We start from the raw sequence: 18,916 nt of genomic DNA, 5'->3' as shown, positions 1-18,916 counted from the left end.
CAGAAACTGTTCCACATTAAAGAAGACTAAAAAGACATAACAAATGAATGTAATGCATGATCTTGGATTTTCCTTTCCTGTAAAGGATATTATTGAGGCAAATGACAGAATCTCCATAAGATCTGTAGATACATTTTTTTCGTAAGCCAGGAAAATACAGCAATTTGTCAGCCTCTTCTATACCAAACTGCTACAAGTTGGATTGTATTCTGCCAAGATTCATATGTTGAAGTCCTAACCCCCAGTATCGCAGAATGGGGCTTTATTGGAAATAGGGTTGTTGCAAAGTTCATCAAGATGAGGTCAAACTGGAGTAAGGTGGGCCCTAAATCCAGTATGACTGGTGTTTCACGAAAAGGAAAAATCTGGACATACTACACATGCACACAGCGAAAACGACATGTGAAGACTGGAGTTATGTTGCTGCAAACCAAAGAACCCCAAAGATTACCAACAAACCACCAGAAGCTAGGAGAGATGCAAGGAACAGATTCTCCCTCAGAGCCCTCAGAAGGCATCAACCCTGCTGACACCTTGATCTTGGACTTGCAGCCTCTAGAATTGTAAGAGAATAAAATTCTGTTGTTCAAGCCAAGTATTTTGTGCAACTTTGTCATGGCAGCCCTAGGAAACTAATACACAAACAACACATTTTTCAATATCTATTAAAAAGTGATTGGAAATTTCCCCACCTGCCAGTGCAAAATGATGCTCCAAAGTAATCCCAACGTCAGTTTGTGATTTCCATCTACAATGTCAGTTCCTCCTATATTCACCAATTCCACCTATTAAAACAAAAAAATAACTTTTGAGACAATTTCTTCATATAACTCTAGGTTTTTGTTTTAGCACATTTGGACAGCAAGCAAAACAAGTGAATGGTAAGAGAAATTTCATTTTAAAGAATCTGGTAAACCTCAATCTCAAAATGTATTATTTGTACAATAGATCAATAAAGCCATCAGAAAAAGCACATGACTGCTCCTTCACTCATAGAAAAGGTTCGATACTTCTCCTAATAAAAAATGTTTCCAGGAGTCAATTGATGCCAATGCACAGAACAGGTGGCTGGTTTCACAATAAACAATGCTGATGGTAGCACGAAACTCAAAATTCACATTACAAGCTTACATTGTTCTGATGTAAAACCTGCAGCACTCTGTTGACGTTATTTAAGGCATGTACCCTTGTGGAACCACGTTCCTTCGGCTGGAAAATAAAACACAAAAGCAAATAAGACCGATTGTCCCTCAATATGCCTGACAAATACTGACACTGAGAAGTACAACACAGAACAGCAGCTCAGAGTGCAGGGCCCCACAGAGCCAGGAGCTCTGCTGATGTCTCAGGCAACCACCCTGGAGGCCAGGGCTTACAGTATACAAATTCCCCCACTAACAACATCTTAAGATACTGGTTACCTAGCTTGCCTGCACATTGGAATCACCTACGGAGTTTTGGAAAATGCCAATGTCTGTGTCCAACCCCACCCCAAAAGATTGCAACTTCATAGGTCTAGGGTGTGGTCTGGGTTTGGAATTTTTAAAAGATTGCCCTGGGATTCTAATGTGCAGACAAGCTAGGAAACCAATGTTCTAGGAACAAAGTTTCTTTTATCTAACTTGGTCTGGATGCAGAAAGATTTAGGAGTTTTGTCCCCTTTACAATGCACAGGTGTGGACAAAGCAAGGGGGATTCCGAGGCACTAGCCCAGGTTCCAGGAGGTATTACAAGAGCCCACTCAGAGGGCAGGGATTCCCCACTTGAGGAAAGGTAACGTGGGCAGCTTTGTTCTACTTCTCTGGCTGGGGAATCTTATCTGACAGAGAGACTGGCCTCTCTAACAGGTATCTGCCCACCATCTGGAAGGCAAAAGAGATAGTATAACACCTCATGCTTTGGCAAGAAAGGAATTCATCTTCAGAAGTGCATCTCCCTGTACGTTATAGTAATTCTAGCTCCAGTGTTAAAGTTTGTACCCATACAATGCATCCTATTCATTAGCAGAGTTACTTCCGCGTAAGTATAGAGTACCTTACACATAAAGTAATAGAGTTGAATTTGATGAAGAAACAAACGAAACAATACTGAAAATCTGAATAAAAATTGATGCAATGGTTTTCAACAACTATTAAATATCTATTAACCTTTAAATTTGTTTGTCTCTATACTCTCTACTATCCAAAACATTATGCCTTACTTACAAATCCATTCTTTTTTGTAATTCTCAACTGAGCTGTCTCAGGGCAATAAACATTTAAGGTAATTTTATCTTTGATAAAAATAGAGCCCTCAAGAAAGTCTAAACATTGCTCTATCAAAGCATTAGTTAAAACACTTTTTTTGAATATTCCTATTTCAGCCTTTACGTTTAAGGACCCGTAGTGTGCCTTCAAGTTATGACCAGAGACAATCTATGAGACTCATTTTCAAAGACGGCTCCTCTCACCAGTGATGTTCCTGTGAGACCTTCTAGAAGATCCAATAGCTTCCTCCCATCTTTGAGGTCTGTGAACATATCATTGATGGGTGGTTTCCCACTCTGTCAAAGAAAAGATGAAATACGGGTTACTTCAGCAGCAGAAATTCCATACGTACCTGGCAAATGAACGAGTGGCTTCATTTTCTCCAGTTAAAAAGTTCTGGATGATCTGCAGACAATCCAAGTTTGCCTTGTAAAGAAGGAACAAGTACAAATACAGAGAATTTTGAAATCCCATAATGAACATTTTAAGCTGGAAGGTATAAATTGCATGATTTCTTAGAAAGGGAGCAAATAAAGCTGTGGTGAACACTAATATGCCTTAAATATGACATATGTTCCTGAGAAAGGAATGATAAAGAGATGCATTAAGAATGCAAGGGAGCACACAGCCCCTGGGTGCAGAGGCCAGCTGAAAGGGTGCAGGTTTAGCCCCTGGGTGCAGAGGCCAGCTGAAAGGGTGCAGGTTTAGCCCCTGGGTGCAGAGGCCAGCTGAAAGGGTGCAGGTTTAGACCCTGGGTGCAGAGGCCAGCTGAAAGGGTGCAGGTTTTTCTCCATCACTGCACTTCACATTCATGGTATGACGATGTCTTTCAGCATTTCCATATGGGAGCAAGTTATTTTGTCACAGATTTCAGCTCTCAGCTACTAACTCTATATTTCTGGTCATTAATTTCTTGACGATTGAGGCACTTTTGAATCTGTGTCTAAGTCCAGTACCAGTCCAAGATTTTGACTGATAAAGCTTATAGAATTCCTGAACTCTTGTCCTTACTGATAAATAGCATCAGCACCCACTGATCACCATACCCTAGTGTCTGATGCCAGAAAACCACACTCCACCCACTGGAAGTCTGGCAGATCCTTGGCTGTCTGTGGTAGGACGGATGATGGGCAACAGGGCAATCACTACACAGAAAAATCAGAAGGCCTCAGTTTTAAGCTTAACCATTATCTACCTAGTGAACCTGGCTCAGCCACCTAACTAACCTCCTTCTAGATCGTAAGTTACTGTAAAGATCAAATATTTAATATTGTAGGAAAATGTCCTGAAACCTACGAAGCACAATGTAATGAATACTGTATTATTATCTTTTATCAAATTAGTCCCTTCTAATATGAAATCTCCACAGAGATTAATAGTCCTTGTTTCTGCCAATATTAAAGATATTTTATAACCAATAATGATTTTTTTTTAATTTTTATTGAATCAAAATTGATTATAAATATTTTGGGGGTCCAACATTGAGATATCTTGATCAAATCAATATTACTAGCATATATATTGTAACAAATCAGAATTATTATTTATGCCCCTTGTCCAATCTCTCCCTATCCCCCTTCTCCCTCCCCCCTCCCCCTTCTAATTACCCTAGATTTCTTCTCTCCTTCTGAAAGAATAATGGTTACTCTGTTGATTTGCTGCCTAGATGATCTGTCCAATGCTGAGAGGTGTGATCAGGTCCCCCAATATTATCATAGAGCAGATGCTTCTTCTGTCACTCTGAAATGGGCTTTGTGGAGAGAGACATCCTTCTCTTTTTTTTATTGCTGCTGGTGACTCTCCTTGTGTTAATGCAATCCAGTGGATGGCAGACCATCTGCATGGTGGTTGTGGTGTCTAGCCACTTTTGCAGCAGCCGTGGTTATTGTGGTGGCTGTGGTGCGCCACACACATGAAGGTGATGTTTTTAGCATGCTCCTTGGTGCTTTGGGTGTGCCTGGTTGTGGGGTCCACCCGGGAACCTGAGGTATGGAGCCAGGGACCAGACACTCCTTATAACCAATAATGATTTTATCTTCTTCACTTCTAAAAAATGTATACATATTGGTCCTATAAAGTAAAATTTTACTCAGAGCTTAAAATGGAGGAGGGAGAAGGGAGACATTCTGAAATTTCCTCAAACATTGCATTACCCCTGTCACCCCCATCTCTAACCTGTTTTTTTTTTTTTTTTTTTTTTTTTTGTCTTTTTCGTGACCAGCACTCAGCCAGTGAGTGCACGAGCCAGTCCTATATAGGATCCGAACACGCGGCGGGAGCGTCACTGTGCTCCCAACGCCGCACTCTCCCGAGTGCGCCACGGGGTCGGCCCTCTAACCTGTTTTTAAGTAAGTATTACATACAGTCAGCTAATGATTTTTAGCGCATGCCTTTTCCACTGGTCACATACTCTGAGGGAAACTATGGTAACTTTTTCACCACAGAATCAGTGAAGATTAAACTGTTACTTCTTTGTATCTGAAACAAAACTGCTTTTCCATTCTCCATGGGCAGCGATGGAGTCAGGGCCACATGGATTATCTCCATCAATTACAATAACAAACAGAACTGCAGGATGTGGGAATCACTTTCCAGAGGCAGTGCTTCAGGAAGCAGGGCAGGGGAAATTTCCTGCACACTAAAGACTTCCTACCTGCTATGGGTAAAAGCAGAGGCCAGAAGAGGCACTGGTCATCTATCCCTTCCACTCGCAACCAACCAAAGAACAGTCCAGCAAATTAGCCACCAAATAACTGGATTCCTTTTCACATGTCAAACATAGCAAAGAGACAAGAATATAGGTCAAGTTCATGGGAGAAATAAATGAGGTTATCTAGGCACAGAAAGGATCTTAGGAAAGACAGCACTGATGGCAAGCCCACCTAAATAACATCTGGCAGAATTTTTTTTTAATTTTTAATTTTTTTATTTTAACATTTACTTGTACACGTTTGTGGGATACAATGTGTTATTTCAATACATGCATATACTACACAATTATTCACTCATAGCATTTAACCCTTCTCAAATCCACTATTTTCCAAAAAAATTTTTAAAAGGCATAATACACATAATATAAAATAAAGTAAATATACATATTTTTCCATATTACAAATAATTATGAATATCAATTGATGACCTTATCTGTCAACCAGAAGCCTCTTATTAGCCATAGAACTTTGAACAAGTTACTTGGCCTTTCTGCATCTATTTGTTTACTTGTTAAAAACTAAGGTGACAGATGTTCAATAACTGGCTGATATTATCATTTAGATCAAAAGCCTAACTTTAGTATTTTCCACTGTCATAAAAGTGCCATAAAATTTCAACAATACCTAAAAGGACTGATAAAACAAATAAGTGCTTCTTCATCCCAGGCAGGAAAGGAACAAGGAACTCTGCACATGAGAACATGTTAGTGGCAATTCACAGAGAAAGATCTTACAAGTCTCAAATTCACTAGTATATAATATGATGACCTATATGTACAAATTCCACTTTAAAACAATTAACTCTATTGTTGTAATGCGAAAGCAGCCACAGATGAATGAGCCATAAACAAATGAGCCAACTGGAACAACAACCATGTCTCAATAAAACTTTATTTTATGTGAAATTTGACTTTCATATAATTTGCATGTCACAAATAGTATTCTTCTTTTGGTGTTTTGCAGCCACCTAAAAATATAAAAACCATTCTTAGCTCATGAGTCATAAAAAAACTGAAGTGTTCTTAGACATAGGAATAACAAGCACTTACTGTGTACCTGATATGTTCTAAAAGATTTATAGAGACTTAGATACATTATTCACATGTACTGTTTATTTCTTTATAATAGTATTTTAAAGTAAATACCATCATCATCCCCATTTTACAGGTGAGGAAACTGAGACAGAGAGGTGGCATAACAAGCGAGATGCAGAACCAGGATCTGATACCAGAAAATCTGGTTCCAAATATGTGTTCTCAACATCTGTCCTACACTGCCACTAAAATTATGAGGACACAGTACTGTGACATATAAGGAAGGAAATATTCAATCACAGGGGTTGGCATGGGGTATATTTAACAACTTCCCAAAGAGAGCAACAAGATATATACCACATCTACATGAATTCAAAATGAAAACTATTTTTTCCTAGCACACCACGTTAAAGCATGTATGGTGCTTTGGTAACACAGGCTCTAAACATGAGATCCACTCTGGGAAACAGTTTGGAAATGTCAGAAGTCATCTTTTAATAAAAATAAAAACTGATTCATCCTGACAGTTAACCTCTTATTTGGATTTTTACATCTCTGCAAAGATTTATGGGCAGAGACTTCTCTGACAGAGAGAAGACAGTTTAATAATCCAGTTGGACAAATATTTGATGAATCCCTCCTTTGTACTTGGCCCTGCAGAAATGCCAAGGTCAGGCAACCGTCCCCATTCACAACAGAGGGTTTCCATAGTTTTCCACTAAACACCAAATGGTACAAATGAACAATCTTGAACTTGGTCACATTTAACTTTTAAAAAATTTAAAAGGCAACATGATATGAGTCCAGATGACAGAAGCTACAGTCCTGGTGTGACCAGCTTTGGCTGTCCCCAACTCTCATTCCCTTTTCCCAGAACTTCTTTGCACTCTCCTATCACCAGTTCTACTCCACCATTTTGACAAGAGAGACCAGCATTAATACTTGCAGCTGGAACACTACTGCTGCTGGACTTAAAAGTGTCCGAGCACAGAGACAAATTGTCATGACCATGCATGGGGAGAAGCCGGGTGTTTGCCGGAGAGCAGGGGCTGCAAACACCTACATGTCACAATGTAACTGGGTGAAGCAAACCTGACAGGCCCAGTCACACCTGGAGAAGTGTCTGGCTCTAAAGGCTGACCCTGGCAGCTAGACCTCAGTTACAGCCAAGAGTGGCCAAGCAGGAATTCAGGCTCACTGTTGGCAGGACTTTGAGTTTCTGAAAAGAAGCTAGAAATCAGAATGCATAAGTGTAATCTCCTGATAATTGTAATTTCCTAAAACATTGCGCCAAACAAATGAATCCTGTGTACAGGCATACCGGGTCATGGGGAGATTGATTAGCAATCTCTGCAGAGACTGACCACATATGGGAGAAACACAGGATCAGTCAACAGTGAGTCCCTTGAAGAATTGGTAAAGTTTGTGGAAAGGCCACACACACACACACACAGAGAGACTAGGGAATATGATTAACTGCAAGATCCTACCTTCTATAATAGCAGTCATTATACTTGCTCAGACTAAACCCAAAGGAGTCGTTCCTGTCTTTCCCTTTCTTTCATTCCTCACCTCTAAACCATCCACAAGCCCTGTCCTTCCACCTCCAAACACACATTCCAAATGTAACCACTTCTCACGTCCATCATTGCTCCAGCTCTAGTTCAAACTGCCACTATCTCTTGCCCTATCTCCAGCACCTAATGGATCTCTTTGCTTTTTCCTAAAACCAGAACAATTCTAATTTTAACATGCAGACAACATCATGTCATTTCCCTACTGTAACCTGATGGATTCCCATTACAGGCAAATCCAATTCAAACTCCAAATAAAAGCTCTTGCAAGATCCGGGCTCCACCCTCTCTCTGATCTGATATTACATTATTCTCCCCCCCTTCTTCAGTACTCCCAAATCACAATTATTTCCTTCACTGGTCATGTTTTTCAGCAGCAGCAGTAGTAGCAGCAATAGAAAAAAAAAAAAAATCTGTAAAAGATTGAATAAGAAAGTAAAATTTAGTAAAAGCAGTTTGGAGTTCTTAAAAGAGAAAATGTGAATTCTTTGTACCAACAACAAGCCAGAAGTAGAATCGGGACTTGGACTTCCCATGCAGAAGACTGACAGGGCCCGCTGTCTGTCATGGACTGCACTGACCCTGAGGAGTCAAGGCTGACGCACGCAGTCCTTACCTTCAAGGCTCAGAATCTAAACAGATGTAAACAAAAACATGATAACACAACATGGTGAGCACAGTAAGCGGTACTTACAACCTAGCTTGGTCATACCACAAATGTACAAAGTAACAGAGATAGTGTGGAGACAGTTTCTGTCCTATGACTTACCTAAATCCATTATAAATAATCAAGTTGTAACTTTTTGTGTATAATAAGGAGAAGAGCGAAATACAACAGTTTTTAAATCCTTTCAGAACTAATATGCCTGATGGGGACTCTTACAAACAAATAAATTTGAGCCCTTTGACACGGTTTGACTATTCTGTTATTTATTTATGCCCTACCTATTTTTAAAACAGGATTTGAGGCAGTCTATTCAATTCAATTACTATTCCCACTGTTTATTCTGTGTGTGTCTGTGTGTGTGTGTCTGTGTGTGTGTGTGTGATGGCATATATACACATACACATACACATAGTGTATATACCATAATGTACTTGCAGTCTTCCCCTGATCAATTAAAAAGTGATGCCCTAGCATCTGTTAACATATTGTAAGTTTTATAGTGTCTCTCTTTCTAGTATTTGTTTTTTTGCAAGGAGTTGTTTAATTTTAAAATTCAAAAAGAAAGAAGTAATTTTATTTAATATTTCTGAATATTTTTAAACCAGAATATTTAATTTATGAATCTCAAATCTCAACACTGATACAAATGTAGCACCCTTTTTGGTTCTTATAATTCTTCATATCCTTAAAAATCAATAATGCATCAGTGAGCATTATCTACAATGTCATTTTAGTTAGGTATAACATGTTTACATGTGAATACATCTTTAAAGTATTTTACAACAAAATGCTATACTTTTTCTCTTGGTGGTGGAACTAAAGTAATTCAAAACATTTCCTTTAGTTTTTTTGTACTACATAATTTTCTACAATTCTACAAATTACTGTGTAAAATAAATAATAGATTTTTTAAAAGAACAGTGTTTCTAGTCAAGATTAAGCAAAATGATAAAATCAGGTTCATATCAATTCTAAAGCATGTAGCTTAATCAATGAAATAATGTACACTATCTACCGCTATGATTCAACTCCACGGTGGAAGAATGAAAGCAGCATGGATTTTGACTGAGAAGACTGAAGGCAAAATGAGGTCACTGAGTGGATGCCTAAAGAGGCCCTTAAACACCTCGACAAAGGAAACCAGGATGCGCTCCAGTCACTTAAACAATTAGCGAGTGCAGGGCTCTCGGACATCGCTTTAAGAATTCACTGTGGTCAGCACAAGTTCTCAAGAACGGAAAAAGATTCCATTACGAAACGTACTTGGAAGGGGGGTGTAAGAGAAGAAAAGAGAGACAAAGACAAGATAAACAGATGGCTCAGGTGATCACAGATTAGTGCCACATAAGTACGGAGCAACAATTTACAGTGTCCACATTGAAATCAAATCAATGAATGTGTATCCTCCTTTAAAAGTACAAAATACTGTAAAACACACATTAAATCAATAGTATGTTCAGGGAATCACAAGTCATAGGACATGGAACAGAATTTTTACCTTGATTTTGGTAAGAAAAGTAACTGGTATGGTGATGATAAAAACTGGGATGGTAAGGAACCAGGTGTGGGGCTCAGACACCTGGAGACCAGAGGCAGGGGCTGCTCACCTCCCCTGTGGACAAATGCTCAGGCAAGGTCTGGAGGCTGAATAAATGCCGACTCCACATGCCTACCAGACAAGGTCTTGGGCAAACTCAATAAATGGTACAGCTCATTTCATACATGCACGAGTGGCAAAGCAGTGGAAATGTTTGAAGAATGTAGTTCCACAACAGATAGGCTTCCATGGGACCAGGGTGAGGTCTTGGTAATGGCATTGAAAATGATAATGTAAAGGTAAGTAAAATGAAATTTTCTTTGTTTAATAAAGGAGAGGCAGCTGCAGGGCTTTTTCCCTCCCCTCGGGGAGTCTCCATGAAAGCATAATAGGCCCAACTTTTTGGCTGGGAACTAGATAAGTTCAGTCTCCAGTTTTATAAGGTAAGGTAAACCTAGGGGTCACTCAAGTGCTGGCCAGGAGACCATCACAAGGTGCATCCATTTGTCCCTCGAGAAGACAAGTGTTCATTGTTCTTTCTGCTATTTTGCTGTATATTTGTGAGAAATTCTGTCTAGACTTGTAGTCTTTAGCCAACTGCCTGCATGCACTTAATCTGATAGGCATACTCAATACTAAATGGTGTTTTGTCTGTATTTGGTATCAAGGGGTCCTTTTGTTGGCAGGATTTTTTATTCCCCCAACAGATGATAACAACAAAAATAACAGAGTCAGCTTCCCCCCAAGTATGACTCCCGTCATGGTGGCTGGATGGCTACCTGTGGCGACTGCAGCTAAAAGCTTCCTAGGCCAGGTACAGCTGAAAATGGGTCCAGTGTCTCCTTGCTCTGTTTAATAGATAGAGCTTCTTTCCCTCAAACCACCAGCTCTTCAGCAATCCTCTCTTGCCCACACTGGCTTAAGTTTATCCCTCCCTGCTCCATCAGAGCCCATCCCTGAGGCTGGGGATGGTGGGTCACATAGTGCTGAATGGAAAAGCACCAGGTGGTGACTCTGCTCACGCCTTTCTAGGTAAAAAGTGAAAAGTCATTTCCTCTCAGCAGATCAATCCTAAAATCGATCATCGATTACAAAGACTCAAACCAAATTTGTTTCCTGGTTACAAATACCAATAGGCTCAACCAAAATCATTTATTAAGCACTTGATATGTACGAAGCACAGCATATTAAATAATATTTAATTATTTAACTTTAATCAACCTGTTTTTAACTTTAACCAAATGAAATGCATTTTGCAAGTAAAATTTTGATACAAAAACCAAATTTTAAAAAATCAAATTGAACGAAAACAAAACAAAAAAATAAGCTTACATAAGTATAGCCAACACATATCTGGAACCTAGTGTTTAAAAATACAGAGTTCATTTCATTGTTTCCTTTCTAAAGGCATAAGTGAATAGACATGAATTAAAATTTCTTTATAAGGAACTACTTGAATGGGTATGGCTCCTAAAACAATTAGTTGAGGTGCTAGATACATATTTATGAAACAAACCAGTGGTGGAACCAATGCATAACTCTTCAAGCCCACACCTCTACTATAAGTGCTATTCACATCACACAAAGTCACCAGTACAGTCTCCTTCACCAACTCATGGTAAAAAGAGGACTGAACATCTACAGGTGAGAAAAGGGTTCAGGCTGCTTGTACTGTACACCTCTGCAAACTTCCCTCCACATCTTTTCCTGTTCCTATTTTTGTGACCATCAACTTCCAACATGAAAAAAGCAGAAAACAATAGGACACTAAAAGCAACATCCCAAAGTCTCCAAAAGGAACACATCTGAATAGCTCATCATATTGAAATCCACAAAAAATGCTTTGCCAGTTTCCTCTCTCCTGTTCTGTCAATTGAACTTTCAAATTTGGAATTGTAACATATGAGAACTTGGCTCATCTTTGTCTTAGAAAAGGAAAAAGCAGAAATCTGCCCCAAAGTAAAGTTCAGCCATTTTAAGTTTGCATACTCTTTACCTAACCTTTATTTGTTAAAACTCTTTTGAGAATTGTCTCGCCAAAATGATAAAAGAGCTTCTGTTATGTTATGTGTATGTTAGCTCTGCCAGATAAGCAGCTCTGAAAGTTGACCAAAGAAAATGTAGGCTCAAAGTCAGAACAAATGTCTCAACAGCAAAGTGACCAAGGCCCTTGGTCACTACCTCCCTTGGGAGACCAGCCCACCAACAAGCCAGGGGCTCTGAAAATGAGAAGGATCAACACACTCACGTTTCACCCACTTCACAATGGAACAAAGTGGGTTTAATGAGGCAATGCTTTTTTTCATTTCTGTTTTCATGTGCAGCCTAGATCAGGGATATTACAAGTTAGGGGTACTTGATAAGGTTTTTATTTAGCATTCCTAAGTAATTATAATCTCCTATATGCTTCACAGCAATGCCTCCGTCTTTCTTAGCCATATGAGGCAGGAAATAATGTACGAGTGTGTTTTACGGCTAAAGGAATGAAAACCAAGTGACCTGAAAAATTTGGCTAGTAATGCGCCTGAGGTCATAAATAAATGAGCAGCTTATCAAAAAAAAAGTGATTAATTTCCTAACTTTTAGCTCCTTTAGATAATAATTTTCTTCTGAGCTCTTCATATCTTTTTAAAAACCCAAGAACCATAATTTACTGTATACTGTACAGTAAACTCAGTATACCCAGACCCCAAAGAGCTGTGTACTCTGTGACATATTAACAAGAATTTGCAGCAAAAAGAACATATATTTATAGCAATTGCTGTCTTAGGTATTGTACATACCTATATATTTAGAAATCAAAGATGGTTTTAGTCCCATATTATTCAATATTCTTAAGTTCTTTATCAAATCCTTTATCAAGGAATTATTTGAGTTGGTTCTAAGTTTTAAATTTCATTTTTCCACCTGGCACAGACTCCTTCCACTCAGGACAGCCACCCCTTCAATCGGGTACCTATTTGCATTCTATGCTGGGTGCATTGTCTCTTTCTGGGAGCAAGAACCAAGTCACATCCCTCCTGGTGCAGCTGGATTTCATCAAGGAACGTTTTTGAAAAGCAGGAGTTCACCATCAGATAAAAAAGGACCACCAAGCTGCCGTAGGAAGCACTCCGAGCTCTCTCGGCCTGAGGTGGTGGGGAGCTGAGGGCCTCAGCTATGCCCCCCCAACACCCATAGCTAGCCCAGCAGTGACCACCGAGCCACCAAAGGAAGCTCCCCAGGCTCTCCTGAGCCAGGGCAGTGGGGGTCTAAGGGCCTTAGCCCCACCCCCCAACACCACAGCCAGCCAGCGGTAACCACCGAGCCACCACAGAAAGCACCCTGGGCCCTCCTGACCTGGGGTGGTGGGGGGCCAAGGGCCTCGGCCATGCCCCCCTGACTCATGCAACCAGCCCAGAGATGACCAAGCCACCGCTTGAAGCCCCCCAGTCTCTCCTGTGGGATTAAGGGGGGGTGCCACAAGCCTCAATCCCACCCCTCCTCCTTCCTCCTTCTTGCATCTCATTTTCTTCTCCTCTCCCCTTCCCCCCCAACTGTTCCACAACAACATTCTAGAATGTAAAAAATAATATTAATAAAATTACACTTTCTTTAAAAAATAAAAGGAGTACACTGTCAAAATATGTCAGATGAGAATATATACACATACTTCTTCATTTTCCTGACTCCCTTCTAATTTTTATAAAATCATGTACTATTTAGGTAGGCTCTTCTCAAAACCATATTCTCTGTAAACTCATCTATAGTGACAGCAAGCAGATCAGTGATTACCCAGTGGTCATGACACGGATGGAAGAAGGGGCACAAGGAAACTTTCGGGTGTGATTGAAATGTTCTGTTTTTTTACTGTGGTAGTGGTTTCATGGGTGTTTACATCTTTCAAGATTCATTGAATTGCATACTTTAAAGGGGTGCAGTTCACTGTATATAAATTATACCTCAATAAAGGTAAAATATACACCTTCCCTTCTGAGACAAGCCAGGAAATATAACTGGATATAATATATAATATAATATATAATATAATATATCTGGATATTAATATCAGGGAATTATTGTTACCTTTTTCTTTTTTTGCATATGAGAATGTATTGTAGTTATTCTGAAATTTTTTAATTCCTTATCTTTTAAAGATGCATAGAGAAATATTTGTAGATGGAACAGTATATGTGATATTTACATCAAAATAATGAGGGATATAAGGAGTGGATGTGGGAGACAGATGAAATACATTGGCCATGAGCTGATAATTATTGAAGCAGGATGGTGTGTACAGGGGGGTTCATTCCACTATTCTCTTTCCTTTTGTGTGTGTTTGAAATTGTCCATAATTTAAAAGCTAAATAAAACTCCACACGTTAATAAATAAATAAATAAATTTTTTCTTCACTGTGAACTTAGCAGGTGGATACTATGTAAGGAATTATATTGAATAAACAAAAAAATGATATGCATTCAATCCAAATGGTTATTTAACAACAGTTCCAGCACAACTCCAAGAAATCAGGTAAATAGGGAATGTTTGCATAGCTGGATTTGTTTATTTTTGCAAATAAATGCAACAAAAGTCTTGATGTGTTGTATTCATATCCATGAAATAACACAATTTATGCTGTGTTGCACTCAATTCCACACTCTACTTTTATCTCTTTCCAATACAACCATCTCCAGCTGGTTTATGAACACAGAGTATTAGGCATATTAAATGTATGTGTGTGTGTCACTGTCATTCATTTATTTATTAAGCCTATAAATACTCACTGGGTGCCTACTAAATGCCAAAAGTTGTGCCAATGAACAAAATAGACAGTACCCGCACCCATGGACCTTGCCATTACGTAAGAGAGGAGAAATGCAATTATTTAAATGACAATGATGATACATGCTTCAAAGGAAAACACTTTGGGAGTATAGAGCATGTCTATGCTAGTCTGGGAGCTCAGAAAAGGCATCCTTGAGGAAGTGACATGTAAGCTCAGGCAAGAAGGAAGAGTGGGAGCTGGCCAGGAAAAGATGGAAGAAGGAGTGTGTGCAAAGGCCACGGGAGACCCTTAGGATGGGGGCACAGACCATGTGGCTGGAGCTTAATGAGTGTAAAGTAAAAAATTAGGAATAGATTGGGGGACAACTATCTAGGGCCTTAAAAGCCAAGTAAGTTGGAGTGAAAGGCCCCAGGGGTGAAAAAAAAGCCAAGTAAGATCAAAACATCACACTGTACACCTTAAATATATACAATTTTGATTATTATTTTATTTTTTTTAAAAAAGGACAATGGGCAGTCAACGTAAGATCTTATAGAAAAGGAAGAGATGTTTAGGCTCATCCTTTAAAATCACACTAGCAACTCTGCCAAAAATGGAAGGGGGGATGGAGAAGGCAGTGTGTGGAAAGAGAGAACCAGTGAGCAGATTATTACAGTGATCCACATGTTCCAGGGCAATTTTCAAAAAAGGTGAAGTCATGACTCTTAGACAAATGTAATATTAATGTGTGTAAAAGACTTTATTTAACTCATTAATTAATAAGGCAACCAGTGAGGTGTTCAATCAGTTCAAAGGAGCATTCAAAGAACCACATGTTTACACGCAAAAAAGGAAATCTGAAATAAACTTACAATAGATGCAAAAACCGGTCTATCCAAGGGGCAATAATCAATTGCATTCCAATTAATTTGCATTTTATAGATAAGAATCACTTACATTATCCATTTATTACCGCTTACAAAGTTGTAAACCAGCTGGAAAATAATGAAAGGCTAAGATAACCCAGATGGCTGAGATAGACAGGACATCCACTAATCATTTTGTCCATATTAAAGTCTTTCACAATTTTGACTTGGAAATAGTCTTGCACAATAGTGACTCGGAAAAGGGAGGTGTCAGTAAAGATGAAGAGAAGTGGGCAATTTTAAATATATATAGATACTAGAATTAACAAGACTTAGTGTTTGATTGAGACTTTGGCTAGGGAGAGAGCCATGAAGAAATGTCCAGAGAAATGTCTGTTTTAAAATAAAAGTCTACGTGGCAGAAGACGCCATCAGTGTCTGTTTGATTTCTCAGGACAGGGGCCCTATTGCTCTGCAGAGAAACCCACACTGCAACAAAGCAGCAGACACACTAAATCGTTATATTTTAAAGTCCACCACAATATATCAAAAACCATGGATAAAGAGAAATAAAACAAAATTCATTACCATCAACAGGACTTTTTTCCTTGTGCTAGCCTCTGGATTACCTAGTGATGCCATGCACAGTGCAACCTCTCCCCAGCTCAGCAAGCGTTAAGCGTATGGGAGTCTATGGAAATCTCCTGTCTAGAAATGTGTTTTTCCCTCTCCTGCAATCACCAGCATGGAAGCCACCCAATTTATGGACTTCAGACAGCCATGGGAAAGGAAAAAAATGTGGATGAAGTTTAGTGTCACGGCCATGAGCTCTCCATCTCAGTATATCCAAATATTCTTCATGAAATTCCTTTTAGACTTTGATTTCTGACTAATCTGAAAGGGAAAGTTTTCAGAATCATCATATTTTTGATACTTTTTCTCCAAACGAAACAAGCTTTTAGCTACTGTATCAGTTTATGTAACTAGAACTTTTACTAAAAATGATAAATTTACCAGATCTTTTCTATTTTCTTGGCAAGATTACAAGCATCCCGGGACAAATAATCTACATAGGACTTAAGGGCCCCATTTATGTTACAAAATAATATGTACATTATAAATGTACAAAATTAAATGTCAACTTCATTTAATAAACTATTCGGGCACTATTAGATTTTGTGTTATTTGAGATCTTTTTAAAGATGTCAATGGCCGGCCATAAATACTGATAAATTTCTTTTCTATTATTCTTTCTCAATAGTACACACCCCCTTCTATGTCCTATTGTTCTGTCTACTTCTCTCCACATTCATGAATAGGTACAAAAGTAATTCACCCAGTTTCAAATGTCCCCTAAACTTAGGTCTACAAAGACTACGATGCTTTCAAAGTGATCTTCAAAATTAGTTCTATGGCAGTTCTTCCTCAATGACTAAATTAAGCTGCTAGAAACTAAGTAAGCTCCACTTGCTCTATGTAGAAAATAGCCCTGTTATCCTCAGGAACAACCAGGATGGATAATCTTACCCATATGAACACTCACGAGACCACTGGGATAGAACACCGCATGTCCAGATTCCCCCAGTTGCTAAAACCATGTTGCCCAGAATACGGTCACATGCAGATGGAAAGTTCAAAAGTTTTGAATAATGTCAAGTCCAAAATACACACATTACTGCGCCTCTAGAACAAAACAATCAAAAATTTTCCAAAAAACACCTACATCTGTCGTGGAATAACACTACACATAAAATCATCAATTATGCAAGCACCTCTACATTCTTAACCCTTCTGTCAATGTCAGTTTTTACGATCCTTACATTCTCAGAAGCAAGATAAAATATGCCTCCACAAAAACTTGTAAAACCTAAGAAAGACTGCAATCAAAGCATTAACTAAATGTATTGGGATGGGGAATAATTTTTAAACTGTGTTGCTGCTCAAAGTAACCTTAAAACATACTCATTTTTCCTCAAAGGAATACCAGTGTTTATTTTCCTGACCTTTACAATTTTCTCAAATAGAAAATTTTGAAAAATAATTCTTAATTAAAATAGCTTTCATATAATTTCAAAGACCACAATGGTGTTTCTCTGAGAAACCTTTATTTTTCATCCTGACACAGTAGAATCCTACAACCCATCAACCTAAAAATTCCTCTCCCACCTCAGACTTAGTGGACAAAATTCTAACTTTGATAACCAAAGGGTAATCATATTGGAACAAATTTGAAAACAGCACTGCCAATTCCTCTCTTCAGCATGCTCCGCTCCTAAAAAAAAATATTGATCAAAGCATTGATTGATTCGAAATGGTTAGAAATGCTGAGAAAGAAGACTTCTTTGGATAAATAAGTGAGAAAGTATACAAGATTAAAAAAACACAAGGCAGATAAAAACTATTAGCAACATCCACAAGAATAAAAAGCCTTAAATATTTTTGCACAGGGTAGAAAGCCTTCCTGAATAATAACAATTTGTTTTTTACCAAGCAAAATGAAATCATCATCTTTTCAGCTAAGTAAAGACAACATTTTTCCAATGATATATTCATTTCCTAAATGGACCCAGGATGCACAGAATCAAAAGCAGCAAACTGTTGGCTTAAATATCTGGAGAATTCCAGGTAAAAATAAAGAACATCACATGAACTGTTCACACCAGAATTTCCATCATATTGTAGAAAAGAATAAAAGAAGAAGAAATGTGTCTACAAATTCAGAAGATTTCTATTAGGTCCCATTTCATGGGGAAAATATGCTGCACTTCCAACCAAAATCCATCAATGAGAATGAAGCCTTTGAATCATTTAAAGTTTTGAAAATCTCAGTTACCTTTGAAAATCGAGCATTTATCCATTTGGTAAAGGTTTTCTTCTGCACGTCATTGTGTTCATCTGTGGGAGGGAAAAGGAGAGAGAGGGGAAAGTGTGAGAGTCTGGACCTTTAGTAAGCCGCCACATAAGATAATTTCCATCCTGGGGAGCTTAAAATAGTCCTATCAGTAGAACTTACAAGGCACAGCTAACAAAGGTGACAGCGCCAAGTTCACCTCTACGGCGTCTGCTAACACCTACCACAGAGGGAGACTCGGGCACCTTTCCCAAGGGACTTGGCTTTTTCGCCTGCTATTAAGCCCAGGTTTGAAAAACAGAATCAGTATCTTACTTTCCAACTATTATACATCATACTTCCTGCTGTATTTTAAGTAAAATTGCAAGGATGATAAAAAATGTTATCATGTTCGCAACAAAAATCAGAGTTCTCTAATAAAAACTAAGGAATTCACGACTTGCTCCCTTTGCATTCAAGTCCTATACCTCCAGGAACAAAAAGTAGTGTAAGGTTTATAGTCAGTTCTGTAAGCTATTTTCCTATAGTAAGACTGACATAAGGTTTTAATGATCTTGACCCATACAAACACTTTACAGGTAGAGAAATCAGAAGTTTGAAAACATTATCAATTTCGGGTTTGATTATGAATTCATTTTCCAAGCCACAGCAAATGAAAACTGACCTTTAAAAATTAAAGCACCCT

The 18,916-nt window shown here is 38.6% G+C and overlaps 1 protein-coding gene across 4 annotated transcripts in view; it reads right to left on the bottom strand.

Moving 5' to 3' along the window:
* Positions 1-18,916, bottom strand: part of UTRN (utrophin) — a 473,290-nt gene that overhangs the window by 360,016 nt on the left and 94,358 nt on the right. For all 4 annotated transcript variants that reach the window (XM_063097714.1, XM_063097711.1, XM_063097712.1 and 1 more), the window contains 4 exons: positions 18,214-18,275; positions 2,450-2,542; positions 1,132-1,209; positions 693-785 (listed from right to left, as the gene is read on the bottom strand). In XM_063097714.1, coding sequence (XP_062953784.1) covers positions 693-785; positions 1,132-1,209; positions 2,450-2,518 — 240 coding nt within the window. In that variant the 5' untranslated portion in view covers positions 2,519-2,542; positions 18,214-18,275. The remainder of the gene's footprint in view (positions 1-692; positions 786-1,131; positions 1,210-2,449; positions 2,543-18,213; positions 18,276-18,916) is intronic.

The sequence above is a fragment of the Cynocephalus volans genome, chromosome 5 (genome assembly GCF_027409185.1).
Source record: "Cynocephalus volans isolate mCynVol1 chromosome 5, mCynVol1.pri, whole genome shotgun sequence".
NCBI lineage: Eukaryota > Metazoa > Chordata > Mammalia > Dermoptera > Cynocephalidae > Cynocephalus > Cynocephalus volans.
The sequence above is the reverse complement of the archived record's forward strand: the minus strand, read 5'-3'. Positions and strand labels throughout refer to the sequence as shown.